The sequence below is a fragment of the Gasterosteus aculeatus genome, chromosome 20, assembly GCF_964276395.1.
Source record: "Gasterosteus aculeatus chromosome 20, fGasAcu3.hap1.1, whole genome shotgun sequence".
Lineage (NCBI taxonomy): Eukaryota > Metazoa > Chordata > Actinopteri > Perciformes > Gasterosteidae > Gasterosteus > Gasterosteus aculeatus.
Genome location: NC_135707.1, coordinates 15339176 through 15355799, shown reverse-complemented (window position 1 = coordinate 15355799; position 16624 = coordinate 15339176). Strand labels below are relative to the sequence as shown.

Sequence of the window (16624 nt, the reverse complement as noted above, 5' to 3'; positions counted from 1 at the left end):
ACGGGCTACCCAACAGTGCTGAAACAAGGTATCGTGAATCTATTGGCATGAGCAGTGAAGTTTAGAACTCTGTCAGACGGAAGAACACTTCATGTGCGGCTGCGTGACGACGGATCGGAACATCCGGCTAAATCAATGTAAACTGACACGTGTCCACACGGGGAGGGAGAGAGGGAGGGACATGAGCAGGAACCAAAACACGTTAAGAAAAAACAGATGAATATTTATAACAGAATTCTTGATCCTTGGGCACCTGCGAGTGAACGGTTGCGAAACAGCGTTTGTTTCACTTTCCCAATTTCCAAAAAAGAGCAGTCGTTATTGACAGCCTATCTGAAAAATGCAATTTCCCTAAGCAGACAGAATGACATGGTGAAATGATAACTGAAATTAAAAATCTCAGAATCAGTCAGCCACACTGGTACACATGCCTATCACTGACAGCAGCATGTCACACTGATGTGCGTGTGTGTGTGTGTGTGTGTGTGTGTGTGTGTGTGTGTGTGTGTGTGTGTGTGTGAGAGAGAAAAAGACAGCAAACAGTTGCTAAAACTGTGTAAAAGAAAATTGTCTGTGGCTGTTCGGATCTTGAAGTGTCAATCACCGACCCGAGATTAGGAAAGTCGGCACCAGTAGTGTGTGTATGTGCTTAAATTAGTTGTGGACATGAGTGTGTTGTTCTCACCCGTGTGTTGGCGCCGGTGTTTGGTGAGGGCGTGTTTTGTGCCTCCGGCGAAACCGCACAGGTCGCACAGATAAGACTTCTCTCCTGCGGAGACAGGTTGAGAGAAGGAAATACGGATGGGTAAAGGAAGACAAATTGGCAAAAGAAACTAAACTGAATAAAAGATAGGCAGCAGGAACCTGGGAGAGAAGATGAACCGTTGTCTCATTTACACAAAATATTATTACAATTTCAAGTCATACACTCATTAAAAGACCAAGAATTATTTGAAATAAATCATGTTTCTTTCAGGCAAAACAAAGCAGTAAGAACATGTTTTGAATGAGTGATCGTGATCAACATTTGCGTTTGCTTGATAAAAAAACCCTTTCACTTAATTGTGTTCTCTTTCTATAAGAAATCACCAAATAAATCTCTCTAAACTGCTGGCGTGTTCACATCCTGTCTGACGGTCTCGCCCCCTCGCGCAGCTTTTCCCCGTCGGCCTTTGATTGAGAGACGCTGCCGCGCTCCGAGGTGTCAAACATCACTTTGGCGACAACGTAGTGAGAAACGAGAGAAATGACAGCTGCCGAAATACAAATCAGACCCGAGGCGTGATAGACAAAAAAAACTACCGTTTAATAGGACCTTTGAGAAAACGCCATCCAATCACGCTTTCCTGCCACCAAGCGGTGTATTTCTAATGCTGAAAGAGTAAGAGGACAAAATCCTTGAATATTTAGGGAGGATAATCAACTAAAAGACAAAATACTATGTATTATGTATGGATTACTCTTAATGTGCATTTCAATCAATTGTTGTGACGCACTGAAAAAGTACGGCATCAATAAAAATAAAAATAAATGTCACCTTACGAGAGCATGTGAAATAACAAAATTCATGACATTTGTCGTATTTAAGTTGTTTTCCCTCCATCTGCCTCAAATAAATATGGCTCGGTATAACTAATCTGTCACTATTGCTCTTTAATTTCAGCGCCGCATCAACATTAATCAAAAGCAAATACGATTAAACAGTGAAATTACAGGCTCAGATATCGGGGGGAGGTAATAAGAGAAAGGTTATTGGAGCAGATTTATGAAATCCTTCAGTGCGGGGAGAGAAGGAGCAGCGCTCGCAGCTGCCGCCGAGGAGCCGCTGAGCAAGGCGGCGAGAGCCCCGGAGAAAGACAAAGGCGGGGACGAGAGCGGCGTTAATGGATCGGGAGAAATGTGTAACAGGAGGAGAAACCGAGAGAAAGAAAGGAAGGAAAAAAAGACAGCCGGAGCGGAGGAGCAGCGGGTGTAGTTGGCTAACAGATGAGCCGAGCAGAAGTCACAGATCACTAGTGTATATCCATCAGAGCTCTCACAGCTAACTAATTCCTCCAATCAGATGGATCCGTGTAAATATGTCAAATGGGGGACGGGAAATTGCCAGTGTGGTTTATTGACTGTGATAAAATCTGAAAAGCACCGCTGAACATAATTACATACTTGTCAGAGCCATAAAAATTAGCTTTATTATCAATGGGATGGTTTTGTACAACTTCATTTGAGGAGGCGATGCCTTCCAGATGGGGCGCGTGGAGGGCTTTTTACACTCCTCCTCTCCCCCCTGCATATGGCCCCGTCGTTAACAGCATGACGCCCTCCCTCTCGCTCAGAAAGCGTGTCCAAACTTCTGACTGGTACTGTACAGATACAAAACCCATTGTCAGGCTAGCTGAGATCCCCATCACGTAAACATTCATCTGCATGCTGGATGCAGCACGTTTGTGTGACTCTCCCAGCTGGGCCTCGGTCAGCTTTCACCGAGTCGGCAGAGACAAAGCAGCCTCCAGTTTCCTCTATTACGCCCGTTCAAAGGCACTCAGCTGTGAGGAGGGGCTTTAAGCGGAGCAACTTACAGGGGAGGGAAAAACTGCCTTAAAATGGTGCATTTGTGGGCCTTTAAAGGAACGAGGTTTCACGCGAACTTTCTGTGGTCTGAATAAACGTCCTCAGCGGGGACAATCCCGGTGATTGACAGGCGATCGCTGACAAGCAGAAACGCCGTCAAAAAGGAGGAGCACAGGGGCAGACGCTAAGGATCTGGTCAGACCTTTTCCCTCCCATCCGAAAAACAGCATCCCTCCTCCTCCTCCCTCCCTCCCATCTCTCATTACGCCCCAAAGCTACAAGACCCACCACAGAAAAATCCATAGCCATCGATCCCCGCTACCAGCCGCGGTCGCCACAATTATTCTCGAGGAGGAAACGTTGGCGATAAATTACGTGTGTGCTTTTCATCTGCTGCTCTGTGGCGGTGAGGCCTCTGAGGACCCGGGAGGGGCGGGAGAAGAGTGACGTGCCGCTGTCGTCGCCCCCCCTCGCAAGCATCAACACAACATTGACTTGGTTCATTCCTGACTCAGGAACCTCGGCCTGTTCATCTGGAAATAATACAACCGTAAGCCTACTTAACTAAACTAAGGAAGTAAATATCCTCTGAACTTAAACATCCAACCTCCGAGCAAACAAACCAGCTGCAGGTCACTCACGTGTTTCAGAAGCTTACAGCCCCCCACCTAAAATCTAGCGTCATTTTCAGAAACGCCCTTAAAATGAGACATTTCCTGCTAATGTGTCTGCACTGAAACTTAAACTTTTTTGGCTTTTGCAATACAATCGCTCTTCTGATCCCTTGATACAGCTCAACCCCCCAACCCTGATTTAAACGCGCCTTATTGCGAGACAGTGAAATCATTTGGAAGTTAAAATATACAACCTATCTTTGCATGTGTGTATATATATATATTTGTGTGCGTGTGTTTGTGTGTGTTTGAAATAACCCCAGAGGTGTCTGCATGCAGCTATAATTGCCTCCCTCATTAGTTATGTTTTAGCAGGAGCGGATAGGAGGGCAATTAATTTTACGCTTAATTTTTTGACACGGAATCCGCAGCTGTATTGATGTGCTCGCCATTTTGGGTCTCATTTCTCAGGGAAATTAATTGACAAAGTGCGAAGATTTATCAGCATATCGCCAGATTAAGCGACAAACTGAAGCAATGAGGAAATCAATTGTGGCCCTGTCGTAGCGTTTCACCCTCCCCTATCACCCCCCACCCACTCCCCCACCACGCACCACAGCCTGGGAGAAGCGGGGCGGGTCAGAGTCAGTGCACTTATTTATTTATCGGAGTCGCTCATTCATCAGCCGTTACAAATGACCCTGGTGGCTGATGACCCCCCCCCCCACACCCACCCGCACCTCCCTCAGACGGGACTGGTGTGTGAGAATAGGAGTGATTTACATAGAAAAGTCACAAATCAGAGCGGAACAAGGAGCCTCGGTGGGGGCGGCAGAAGGGGAGCAGAGGTGTTAACCTGTAATGTTACTCCTTGCTCCTGGTTGGTTGCTTGGTTACCACGTGATTCTATTGCATCCTTTGGGTTCGCCGTGGCTGAACGGGCCATTCGCCAAGTCGCGCCCCTCTTAGTTACTGTTGCTACGCTCGTCAAGCTTTCCACCGTCACATATAGCATGACGGGGGTAAAATATGTAGCACTTCTTCAAATGTTTACGCTCCGATTAGCAAGTTATAAGACGACGTGTGTGACAGGCTGGTTTTTACAAGTGGGCCGTTTGCAACCTCACTACAAACCAAAATGTTTTCTCCACGCTGAATGCAACCGAGGCCCACTTTTACAGTTTCATATAAAAGAGCGGGATGTGTGTATCACCCCCCCCCCCCCCCACACACACACAATGTAACTCACCAGGAAAGATTAGTTCAACTTTAAAGTCTCCTACTTGTTTTATTAGTATTGCATCTTAGTGCCGCGAAGGAGCACATTTATAACCTTTAAATGGATCACACACATGCAGATAATATTTCAGTGTGTCAGGTTTCCTGCTGGAATGTGATTGCAATGATTGTATAGCTGCAGCTAACCGTCCGACCCGGCAGCAATTACCACTGGCAAAGGAGTGTTGGGGGTCACAACCGAGCAAATTGTATTTGCTTTTTTGGGTGCTGCTAATCAAGTCAGGTCGTGTCGCTCACTAAAATGAGGTTGTTTCAGGTTCAATCTCCTATTTTCCTACATTCTTACTGGGTCACCCTTGATCTCTGCAGCTTTCCCATCTCATCATGTCCCTGCTTCCATCTCAATCACTTCACTCGCTCTCTTCAAGTCCGTGTTTCCTCCTGCCAAAACCACGCACACACACACACACACACACAGCACCACCCACCCACCCACCACCCTACGCCTCTCCGGGTGACAGCTAGGTGACAGTGTGACGCCAGCCGCCTGATGGGGAATGATGAGGGCTGGAAACAAATGAAAATAAAACGCCTAATTATGTCAGAGGCGCCTTGACGTTACATCACTGTTAAAACACATTTAGAATAACATCCAGCAAGTCTACACAGTCTCCCTCCTCACACACACACACACACACACACACACACACACACGCACAGCAGGCACCCGTGACGGATGGAGGGCTCTCCTGCAAGCGCTCAGTCAGCCTGTCAGGCCACTGGCTGCTGCTGCTTCTGTCATTGACTTAAAAGGGCATCAAGGAGTCGTGTGTGGGACATTACTGAGGCCGAGGGGGAAACTGCTGCGATGCTGCATAAAGACACCTTCAGAGAGCCTGACTCGGGCTCCTATCGAGGGCCGATTATTCAAGACAGCATCCTCCCACCGCACCATCTGTCTATCCAAAGCTTTTAGCCAGTAAAAACAAAAAGAAAAAGCACCACTCGGCTCAGTCGCACGGTGCAATGGACGCACAGAGATGAAAAGGAAGGATGCAACCCGCGAGAAAGATCCCTGAAATGTACACAATGACCAATAGACACAGATTTAAATGCTAATTTAATGTGTTTTTATGTCATTGAGTTATCCTCTAATCCAGCGTTAAACGTTTCCTTTCTTTGGCGCCGTAGAGGAACAAACACCTCGAGCTCATCGCTGTGGGAAAACACACTCTTGAGGATCAGATGGATTTGATGAACACACACTCGCTGACCAGCTGGGTTTGGGGAAGACGCGCTTGGCGACCAGATGGATTTTGGGGAAACACACATGACAACCGGTTGGATTAGGGGAACACGCACTACCTTAATTCCCTCATCAAGCAACCCTCCAAGTATGAAAGGACTGCAAAAAAAACAACCCACAAACAAACATGAAAGCCAAACATCTTATTCCCTCTGTCTTTGGCAAACAAGCGTCTCTATTCAAAGATATTTGGCGGATAGAACGTGGTATGAAATGTGACGGTCCTGTTGGGATCACGAGGTAAGGGTTTAACCGCCCAACAAGTGTGTCTGCAAGATGGCCAAGAACTAGTTCTCCACTTTCGCAGGACGTTGAAAACCGGTACAGATGGACAAGTCGAGGCTGTTACCGGCCAAAAACGTGTGTATGTTTTTTTTTTCCCAAACAAAGCTGTGAAGATTCATAATTAATGTGAGACTTTCACAGCTAACACACACTTCATTTTGTCTATAGAAGAATGAAAAAGTACATTTTGTCTGATCCAAGTATAGCGCGTCTTGCTGAATAACCCTTTGTCCCAAACTCATAAAAACACCATTTGCCTGTAAAAAGCAAACCCCATGAATTCTGCCGTTAAAGCGTGTTGGTGGAGGAGCGCGGCAGTAACGGCTCATGGTGGAGGGTCGCCGCCTCACCTGTGTGCGTCCTGTAGTGGTCCTTCATGGCTGACAGGTTGAGGAAGGCGTAGTGGCAAGAAGGCCAGGCACACTTATATGGTTTCTCCCCACTGTGCAGTTTCATGTGGTTGTTCAGGGCCCATTTTTCACTGAAGGAGCGATCGCACAACTCGCACTCAAACTTCCTGCAGGAGAAGGAGGAGGAGGGGAAAAAAAAGAGTTATTTACTGATCCCAAAGCTGACGTAAAATGCTCGACAATCTACCCTGTGAGAGAGGAAATGGGGGTTGCTGGGTACTCACAGCAGGAGAACACAGGGCCGTGTGACTGTGTGCTGTACATCTACGCCCACACCCACACACACACACGCACACACACGCACACACACACACACACACAATGCAGTTGGCTGCTGGTGTGTCATGTCTGTATAAGCAGGCATTGATTTTTCTGTCCTGGCCTGCCACCTCCACCATTTATTCTCTGCTTTGCACCAGGGCCCAGAGGACTGGAGAAATTCTGTTACAGTCCACACACACACACACACACACAACCCCACCCCGCAGGGCCAGTGGGGAGAATAAAGTTCACCTGTCCAGCGTCCCTGACCACTTAGCCAGGGCTAAATGAACAGTTAGCAACATTTTACCTCCCGCCTCTCTCTTAGGGCTCCTGCATCAGAGCTTCCCTCCGTCTCGGCTTTTCTACAAGCACGTCGTTCTGACCTCTGCTCACGAGACTCGCTCTGATTTGGTCGGCTGGTGTCCTGTCAATAAATGCATAAGCCTATGTATATATAACAAGTGGCAAGTGTCCTTTTGTCTCATGGTGTCAAAAGCCTTTATTGAGTGCAACATTGGGAGTATTGTTTAGATGTGTGTGCTGTTCTTTCTGCAGCACAGAAGTCTGTCTGCTCTTTATGCCGACACCCACCACCCAACAAAAGCCGGGTTTTGTTTTTATATATATTTATATTTCAACGTGTAGGATGTTTGCACCTTTATTCGTCTGCTGTGTTAGTAGGCTTCATCCAACGCGCTGTAAGTAAAAACAATAGACAAAGCCGCGCTCGAATTAATCTTCACCCCTGCGCTACAATTTAGACACAGATGACTAATGTGCGAGTCATAAACAAATGAAGGCGGGTTTTGGGGAGCATTCGTCTTGCAGTGAGGGCCGTGTTATTTCAGGGGGGGGGGGGGGGGGGGCTGTCTTTAAGTCCTGATTGTGTCGCTTAATCCCTGTGGTATCTGTTTCATAGCGAGCAGCACGACACTCACCTGAACAAATAATGACTCCAAGCAGCATGTAGCATGTGTCCGAATCAATAATTCAAACTCATACATCTTCCTTACTGGAAGAAGGGGGGGGGGGGTACAAGAGGGGAGAGAGGGAAAAGAGAAAGGAGGGGAATTAAAGACGGTGTGTCGTTGGGGGGGTTGGTAGAGAGGAGAATGTGTTCTGGCTTCTATATCAATCTATATGTTGCATAAAGAGGGATGTAAGCGTGTTGTGGATGTCGTCCCCTGCTAGTTCAGAAGACATTTTAAGCTCACCCACCAAGAAGGATGCCGCCGCTTTAAAATGGCGCCTTTATCACCTGCCTCTAAGCTCGGATGCATATTCAAACCGAGCCATTTCCCTCCCGATCTCATCAACTCACTTGGCAGCGACTGTATTTGACTAACAGATGCATGTCCGCATCTGCATGCCCCCCCTCCCCCGGCCTGCCCCGGCCTCCCCTGTGGCATTTATATAGAACAGTGCCACCGTGGGAGAGGTAAATAAGATGAGTGAAGAGATGCTATCTTTTATTGTAAGCATTATGCACAACACTCCGGCTTTATGAGCTAAACGGGCCGTTGTTTATCACGGGGCGTAATCGCAAAGTCAGGCAGGCGGGAAGGCCTCGGCGCCGCCACGCCGCATGCTGGGACGGAGGGGGGGGGGGGGAACGACAAGAGGGAGAATGGAGTAAGGCGGGAGGAGAGGAGACGGAGGAGTCGGGGCTGGCGGTGGACTATCAGTGGGGGTTTTGTACGGATGAGAGGAGGGTTTGCGTCGGTTTTTATGGGATCAGATGGAGCGCTTTGATCTTGTCCCCGCGTGTCAGATCCCGTCACGATGCACCGTCTCGCCCATACATATGCATACTGCCTCTAAACAGCCAGGCGCCATGCAAAGCACGCCGAAGGTAGGAGGTGGAGAGAGAAAGAGAGGAGAGGCTGGGAGCTTTGCTGCATGCGTGTGTGTGTGTGTGTGTGAGGGAGGGAGAATGGGCAAGACGGGCTGAAATAAGAGAGAAGGAGAAGTCTGCTGGTTTAAAGTATCTCAAGACATTTTGAAATGCTTTTGGAGAAGTGAATTTGAAAAAGCAACAAAACAACCACAATTAATTCAAAGATGCTGCCACATCAGCAATATTTTAGACCCAACGCAGCCTGAGATTTTTAGGGCAGAATTTGGTCTGTGGGTGTTTATAAATAATCAAAGGAAATCAGAAATGGACGGCTCTGCTCTAAAAGCTACGAGCAACAAATATATATTGATATATTGATGAAGTGTTGTTAATGGAAACAGATGCATTGCCATGTGCACGTTATCATTGGCTGTGTGCGCTCACAAAACCTCTGTGGGAGAACAGAAACTCGACAACAGCCCCCCTCAGGCGGAAAAAAACACAAACATCAATAATTTAATTACATTCATGCCTAATCGCAAGATAAATGAAACACATTAACAACATTAACATTTGACTGAGGAGGAAGTGTTTGAGCTTTAAATGCATGTCCGGATTATTAATCCTTTTGAATGCTCGTAGCTTTTTGCGACTGAAACTCCGCACTTTTTTCCTTTTTTCCGTGATGAATTACCACACGTGAGACCAAACCTAAATCCAACAGATCACGGCTACAAATCCGAGAGCAGGAATATTCATAGAAACACTTAAAAAAAAAAAAGGATGAACCATTTGCTTTTTTCATATAACTGTCAAGCTCTGATCAGCAGAGACCACGTCGGCAATGAACTATAATCACGAGCGAGGTCTCTTGCAGTCATTATATCTCTGCTTCTCTTTCTCTCCCGCTTCCCTCCATCTCCTCCCTCTCCGCTTCCTTCTGATCACGAGGCAACGTGACATGATTGACACCCGGTGCAGATTTATTCAAAGACCCAGGTGGGCCTCTTGCCTGGTAAAGCTGCACGCCGCGGCGTCTACACCGTCACAGATTACCATATCTGTGCTGTGGTGGGATGCCGTCATCAGTCCGAGCCACTGTCTGTACATCTCACCTTAATTGTGATAGAACTCCCTCAGGAGCAGTTACTGTACCTGCGTAACAGGGGACGTGGGGGTGAAGGAAAAAAAAAAGAAAAAAGGACGTGACTCATGACCAAAAACTCACTATCGCCCCCAAGTGGGGAGGTGGGGCTTGTCGAGGGGGATCTTGCAGAGTGTGCGTTAGGTGTAGTTGTGTGTTCTGGATGGTGCGTGAGGAGATTTTTGGATGAAGAGCGTTCTGATATTTGTGTACGTTGAGCTCCACACCGGATGCAAGTTTGATTTCAATGCCGCCGTGCGACACATTGATCGGTGGTCGTGTTTTTTTAATGGATTTAGTGGATTGTCCAGGTCTTTTTGGACGGCTGAATGGTCCCTCCCTGGGTTTTTTTAAGGGGGGGGGGGGGGGGGGGTTATTGGCCGGAAATAAGCCTCCGACACTCACACTGCAACACAAAGGCAAAAAGGGAGAGAGAGGCCGACTCCGAGGGGGGCAGGAGGGGTGGGGGGGGGGGGATGTATCTGATATGCAACTGTCAGGAGAGCATTTTCACATGCAAAATAGCAAGTGAGTGAGAGAGATTACCTAGAGGGAGGAACATGACAGCATTCACTAGGGTCAGGATGGATCATCATCTTCACCCCCCCCACCCGACCCCCTCGCTCCCCCGTCTCTCTCTTTCTCCCTCCATCGCTCTACCTTTTTTCTCTCGCGCTCCGTTTCCCTTCCTCCCTCCTTCCGATTTTCCCCTCCTCTCCCTTCCCTCTCATCCTGTTTTCAGACTCCATCACTTTGCACTTCGACAACCCGGCAGCTTAAATCCAGACTAAATTAGCTGAATGAAGATTAAATCATTTGGCCCTGAGCTCTCCGGGATATTGGGAGGAAGACTGAGTAAGCCTCAAATGGCGTCTGACTGGCTTCGGACATACGCATGTGTTTGAGGAGAGGCCTCTTCCCTCAATGGCAGTCAATTGAAACCTGATTAGAGAGGGGAGGTGGGGGGGGGCCTTGCTAAAAAATGGGATAAAGATTACATTTCTGGGGCAAGTGTTTCCTAAGTAAGCACGTCGGCTTGGTTATTTTTCATTGGCCTGCACAATGTGGGCCGACGACAGGCTTGTTCCTCAGCTAAGAGATGGAAGCGGGCGACATCATCGCTCACGCCGCTTAGGGGAAATGCTTTCCCAAGTGCTGCAGTCAATGTGGTCCGCCGGCGCACAAATCAGACGCCCGGGTGGTGCTGGTTTATTATTCGAGTGAACACAGACGAGCGGCGCGGGCCAACAACCACTGAGCAAACTGTAGGGAGAGGGGCCAAGGGGGGCGGGGGGGGGGTCCCTGCAGGAGTGGAGCGCGGAACGACGACCGCAAACCTCCACGAAGAGGCCGCGCGTGTCAGCGGAGCGCCGGCGACGAGCCTCCTCGGAGAGGTGCTGCTGCGGCATATGACTGCAATACAAACAACGGCGCGCCACAGAGATGCTGCCGCTGATTTATGTTTACCTTCAATCCCTGGAGAAAGAGGGGGAGGAGAGAGAGAGAGAGAGAGATAATGAAATAAATAATAAAAGACCAGGCCCATCAGATAAGCTCCTGTTTATCCCGCTGTAGGGCAAATACAAATTGTCAATTTAATGAACACGGTGGACGTGATGAAAGCCGGGTGAAGGAGCCTCCTGCCTGACAAACAATCAGGAAATGTTATCTTAATATTGTTGCGCTGTTATTCAGCCCATAACTTAGGGGGGGGGGGGGGGGGGGGGGGGGGGGGGGGGGGGGGGGAGGCGCGGAGGGGAGAGGGGAGCAAGGAGGCACACAAAGGCCAGGTCCCTTTGTGGTGGCCCTGTTATTGCCTGTTTTTATTATGAGCCGTAGCTCAATGGTCCCAAACACACAGGCCTATATTTTTTGCAAGGCAAGTATGCGCGTGCACGGTCAAGGCACCCTGCGCCGCACTGGCAGCGTAAAATACTTTTTTTTGAGTGAGGATGAAACAACGTGCCTTTCTGTACGCACTTACTGTCGCGAGGCTCTTGTCTCCAGACTCAGTTAATTTAAAGGCTTAATAGGTTTTAAGCAAATCGCATTATTAATCAAAAGGTTTTTAGACACCAAAAAGCTGGAAATCAAGAGCTCCAAAAAGCTTCACGCTGAAATTAGCAGCCGCTGAAAACTAAGTGGAGCTCTGATTTGTGTGACAGAGTTCGGTCGGAGAACCCCCCCCCCCCCCCCCCCACACACACACACACACACCTCCCCCCAACCGTCCTTTAAACGGCACTTTAAAAAGTGTCCAGATGCTTCACAGCTCAAAGGGTTATTGTTTTTTTGTCCAAGTCTTGAATTTAAAGCGTCGCAATCGGAGCAGCTACCAAAATTAACTATTATCTCCATATTTATATATTGCCGGCACTAAATTGCGTCAGGAAGAATTACTATCAATATGAATATCTGCAACAATAACTCAGCCGCAGTGCTGAGGACAGGATGCTCTTTATCAGGCTTCTGATAGGCCTTAAATACAGCACAAGGCAGCCGTATCGGTGCTTTTTCTCTCTAATATCAGGCTGCATTAGCACCTCGTAAATCAAATTACACTCCTAGAATTTCATTAGGCTCACCTGCCAGCGCTGCTGCGCGGCAGAAATATTTATGTTTTCATGCTGCGATTGTGTGCTCTCAGGTACACAAAAGGGAAGGAACGGGAAGCTGAGGAGGGGAGGGGGGGATATGGCTGATAAACATAATTATCTTTTAAGAATACAGAGAAAAAGTGTCATGAATGGTGGCGATCCTGGGGAGCGCTGGCGGGTTTTTTTTTTTTTCTTTTTCCGGAGGCTCGTCGGGCGGAGAGTCGGGGGACAAGTATGCTCCTCTGTTTACCATCTTTAACCGACTCCTAGACTCCCGCAAATCCAATTAGCGGCTGGCCCAAATGTGCTGGAAACGCAAATCAAACAGGATGATGTACGACGCCGATCAACGGGCCCTCAACAGCCAGCAAATCTGATAAAGCCCAAGCATGACTGCTAACAGAGCAAATACTTGTTCAAACTGGATCCAAGCGTTATGAACGGAGTCTGTCTTTATTGTACAATTACCTCAAAAGAATTTCACATTGCTATTTGTTTATTCGTTGCTGCCGTTTGTTAGCATCTATTATCTGCGTCTAGTGCTGGGAACCGAAGGGGGGGGGGGGCGCTTAGAGAAGGTGGCCGTGCGAAAGGAGCGCAGACATTCCCTTAATTTCTCTCCCATCTGGAGCGGCTGGGTCTGGGTGACGGGGGTGTCTGGATATGGATTTTGATTAGACACAAAGGGAAATGACTGAGCCAGTGACCGTAACGACAGCCACTTAATAAAAAAAGGTACAGTCTATACATCAGAGCGCGCCGGGCTGTAAATCACTGGGCCCCGTAACGACGTGCATTCCCGTCCCATTACCAGGCCCCTAACAGGCCACTCATATTTACTCTGTGGGCCTCAGTGCCATTTTAAAATAATGAGCTTCGTCCCTTATCTAATTAACAGGGGCCTAGGTCCATTTTTTTTATACCCCTTTTATCCTGCGTCTACTGAAATTAGGAAGCTGGCATATTGGTTTACCAAACTAATATTTAGTGAATTTGCTTCAAAGTATGAGCGGTAACAACACAGACAGGCTGGTTGTGACTGTTTGTGTGCGTGTACGCGTGTACATGTGTGTGTGTGTGTGTGTGTGTGTGTGCGTGTGTGCTCCACTGGGCAGAAGTAAAAGACCAGGTCTATTCTCTCTGTTATTACTGGAATTGTAATTCAATGATCACCTTAGATCACATGCGTGCCATAAATCAGATAGGCTTGACAGAGGATGAAAAATTGTATTAATAACGTGAAACTTATTATACAGTCCCAAATGCTCCCTTGATAAATGACATTGTTTGGGCCTGACAATGATTGCATTTAAAACATTATTTCTGCTTTTTTCTGGAATGCGCGTGTGTGTGTGTGTGTGTGTGTGTGTGCTGCTGGACACAGCGATGGGGGTTTGCTGGGTGAGGAAAACAGAGGTGGGGTTCCTGAGCTCCATAAAATATTCAAGATGTTTCCCACCCTTCTCTCTGGAGTCAGCGGGCAGCGATTGCCGTGACAGTGAGGGTATGAAATGTGTGTGTGTGTGTGTGTGTGTGTGTGTGTGTGTGTGGCCAATCACAAGTGAAACCGGTGGCTCGCCGCAGCACAAACCCCCCAAGCTCCCAAACCACAGAAATGAGCCGCGCACATCTTCAAGTCATGATGCAGCACACGCACATTATTACAAAGAACACGGCCTGGTCAGACACTAGTGAGCATGAGGAACTGCACAACGGAGCCGCACAAGTTCATCACTTATGAACGAGTCGACAATAGTTGCTTTTTTTGTTACATTAAGTCTCATTTTCAACAGCTATCCGGGCTTAGTGTGGTAGCCGTCAGGGAAGTTAGGGGGAGGGGCAACGTCTGCCCGGATACCGGCCAAATCCCAATCTTAAAAAAAAGTTTCAACCTGATTAACAAAGTGTTGACGAATGGAGCAGCAGAGCCTGGGCGGGTGTTAAGAGAGCAATATGAGTGTTTCAAGGGGCAGAACTTAATAAAACTCCTGGAGAAGGATCATGCAAAATGTGCAAAAAGAACAGCCGGCAAAGTGCGCGCCGAGTAATAAAAGAAGAATTTGTTGGACGCCGGGGGGGGGGACGGGGGCAGCAACGGAGGAATGCCGCTGGAAACCCACCAGAGGTACTGGAAAGAAACAAAACCATTTCAGCCGCCTCATCGGGCAGCAACGTGAGGTCCCGCGTCTGACCGGACGCACTCCTCTTCACCGCGAGACGCCGTGGTCCCGCTAAACACGCGTGCGTGTCGCAACGTGACGGAGGATTCGCTGCAGCTGCGTCTTGGAGGACGGCCTGTAGACGCCCCCCCCCCTCCAGCTAGCCCGGTCCATGTCCTGTACTGTACAACCCCCCCTGATCTTATTACCCAACCCACCCCCCCACCCCCTCCTCCTCCTCCTCCTCATCCCTGCAAATGACCATGATGGGAGGCCATTCATCTCACTCCTTCGGCCCCCACAATGAAATAAATCAAGAATTCCCCCCCCCTCACCCCCCAAATATAACAATATTTGTATTTGGGGTGGGGCAGGCGTAATTGATGACTGCGGCCGTGCTAATTAAAAACGCTGGAGGTTTCATTAATCTTGGTCATCGGGTAGGGGGGGACAGTAGGGTAGTTGCTACAGAGTTCAGGGGTGCGCGGGAGGTGGAGGCGGGAGTGGTGGGGGGGGGGGGTTAGCGCCTCCATCGCCATTGTTGAGCATATTAGCGCGGCGGGGTTAATGTGAAACGGCCCATTGACGAGCACAACTAAAGTCTCCAGCGTACAGACGGGGTCCTCTCTGTCTCCGGCCTGCGAGGAGGACGCCACGCGAGACACGAGACGCCGCGCTGCGCGCTCACACGTGTTCACTGCCATGTTCCGGCTGCAGGAGTTAATTGCTTTTCTCACTTTGCTTTGTAGCAACTGTTGTTTTTTTCATCCCCCCCACACACATACACACACACCCACACACACACCCACAGCCGCACACTGCTTCGGCGAATTAATTACCAGTCCCAACTTTTGCTACTTTGTCCGTGTTTGCATAGTCAAAACTATGCAGCCACGGAGGGCCGCAGGGTCACGCACGTTTCAGAGGAGGAGTGTGTTTCAATTATGTGGGATTCAAAACAATTGGCGTGATGAAGAAGTGATCCTCACACTCTGTATTTGAACGTTTTATGAAGTGATCCTCTACATCCAACTTCACGAGCTCAGACAGCTACCGGAGCTTAATTTAGATTTTGTGTGATCGCTATTACCACGATTCAATGTTAAAGGTCGTTTTCATTTAAGATGAAGGCATATAAATCAAACATGTATGAAGCATTATAACTACATTTGAAGCAGTTTGTAACTAAGCTTTGATTATTAAAACACCTCTCCACGACTGTGTGGTCGGACCAAATGCTCGACAACGTGAAATAAGTCACACTTGAGCATCTACTCAACAGAAAAGGATGGAACGGGCCCCCGGAGTTGATGAAACGGAATCATATCGTTACTGTGGTGCCATTAAAGCGCAGACAATCTACTAAGTAGCACCTACGAACGGCGCAGATGGAGATCATCGTCCCTCTGTAATGGCTTCTACATGTTAATTCACAACTTTTAGCTTCCCCACCACAACTCCACCACAGAATAATGGCTGGCCTGCATCTGGTGGAGGCAGTGTAGGGGGCAGCGTACGGAGCGTGGAGAGAAGCCGAGTGTGAGAGAGAGAGAGACAGACAAAGAGAAGGGAGAGAGAGAGAGAGAGGGGGGGGGGGGGGGCATGGGTGGGTGGGGTGGAAGCAGCAGCATATGGTGCCGCGCTGCCATAAACAAGCTTTATGAAAAGACCGGGGACGTTTATTTAATCATGGGATACCTGAGGAATCGCAATGAGACGCACACTTTGTCCCATTATTGTTAGCCCATAAATTTAACCGCTTTACCAGAACGACGAGGAAACCTGATACAGCCGCCGAAGACAACGCGGGGAGGCAAATTTATGTCTGTGTGTGTTTAGTGAAGTGTACTGGGTCCTCGCCACGGTAAGACACGTGTGTGTGTGTGTGTGTGTGTGTGGTGTTACAGATGAATAGCCGTAACTGCTGCATACTGCTATCTGTGATATCTGCAAACAATGAACAATGCGGCCTGGAAAGTAGGCAGTGGAGACCGCACAGATACAGATGTGTCCTCCATTATTCAATTCCTCTAATTCCATTCTTCTCGCTGTCTCTTAGCAGGCGTTGCAGTTTATTTTTTCACCTGTCGTCTCTGGGAAATAGTCCCTCACCAACTTATGAGAAGAATTGAGACATTCATTCGTGATTCTGCCTCCCAGGTCGGACAAAAAGAAAAGAAAAGCATCGGCGGGTGTAAAGG

The 16624-nt window shown here is 48.4% G+C and overlaps 1 protein-coding gene across 1 annotated transcript in view; it reads right to left on the bottom strand.

Annotated features, from left to right (window-relative positions):
- Positions 1-16624, bottom strand: part of znf407 (zinc finger protein 407) — a 119284-nt gene that overhangs the window by 39621 nt on the left and 63039 nt on the right. The window contains exons 6-7 of the mRNA XM_078095351.1: positions 6363-6529; positions 686-769 (exon numbers count right to left, since the gene is read on the bottom strand). Coding sequence (XP_077951477.1) covers positions 686-769; positions 6363-6529 — 251 coding nt within the window. The remainder of the gene's footprint in view (positions 1-685; positions 770-6362; positions 6530-16624) is intronic.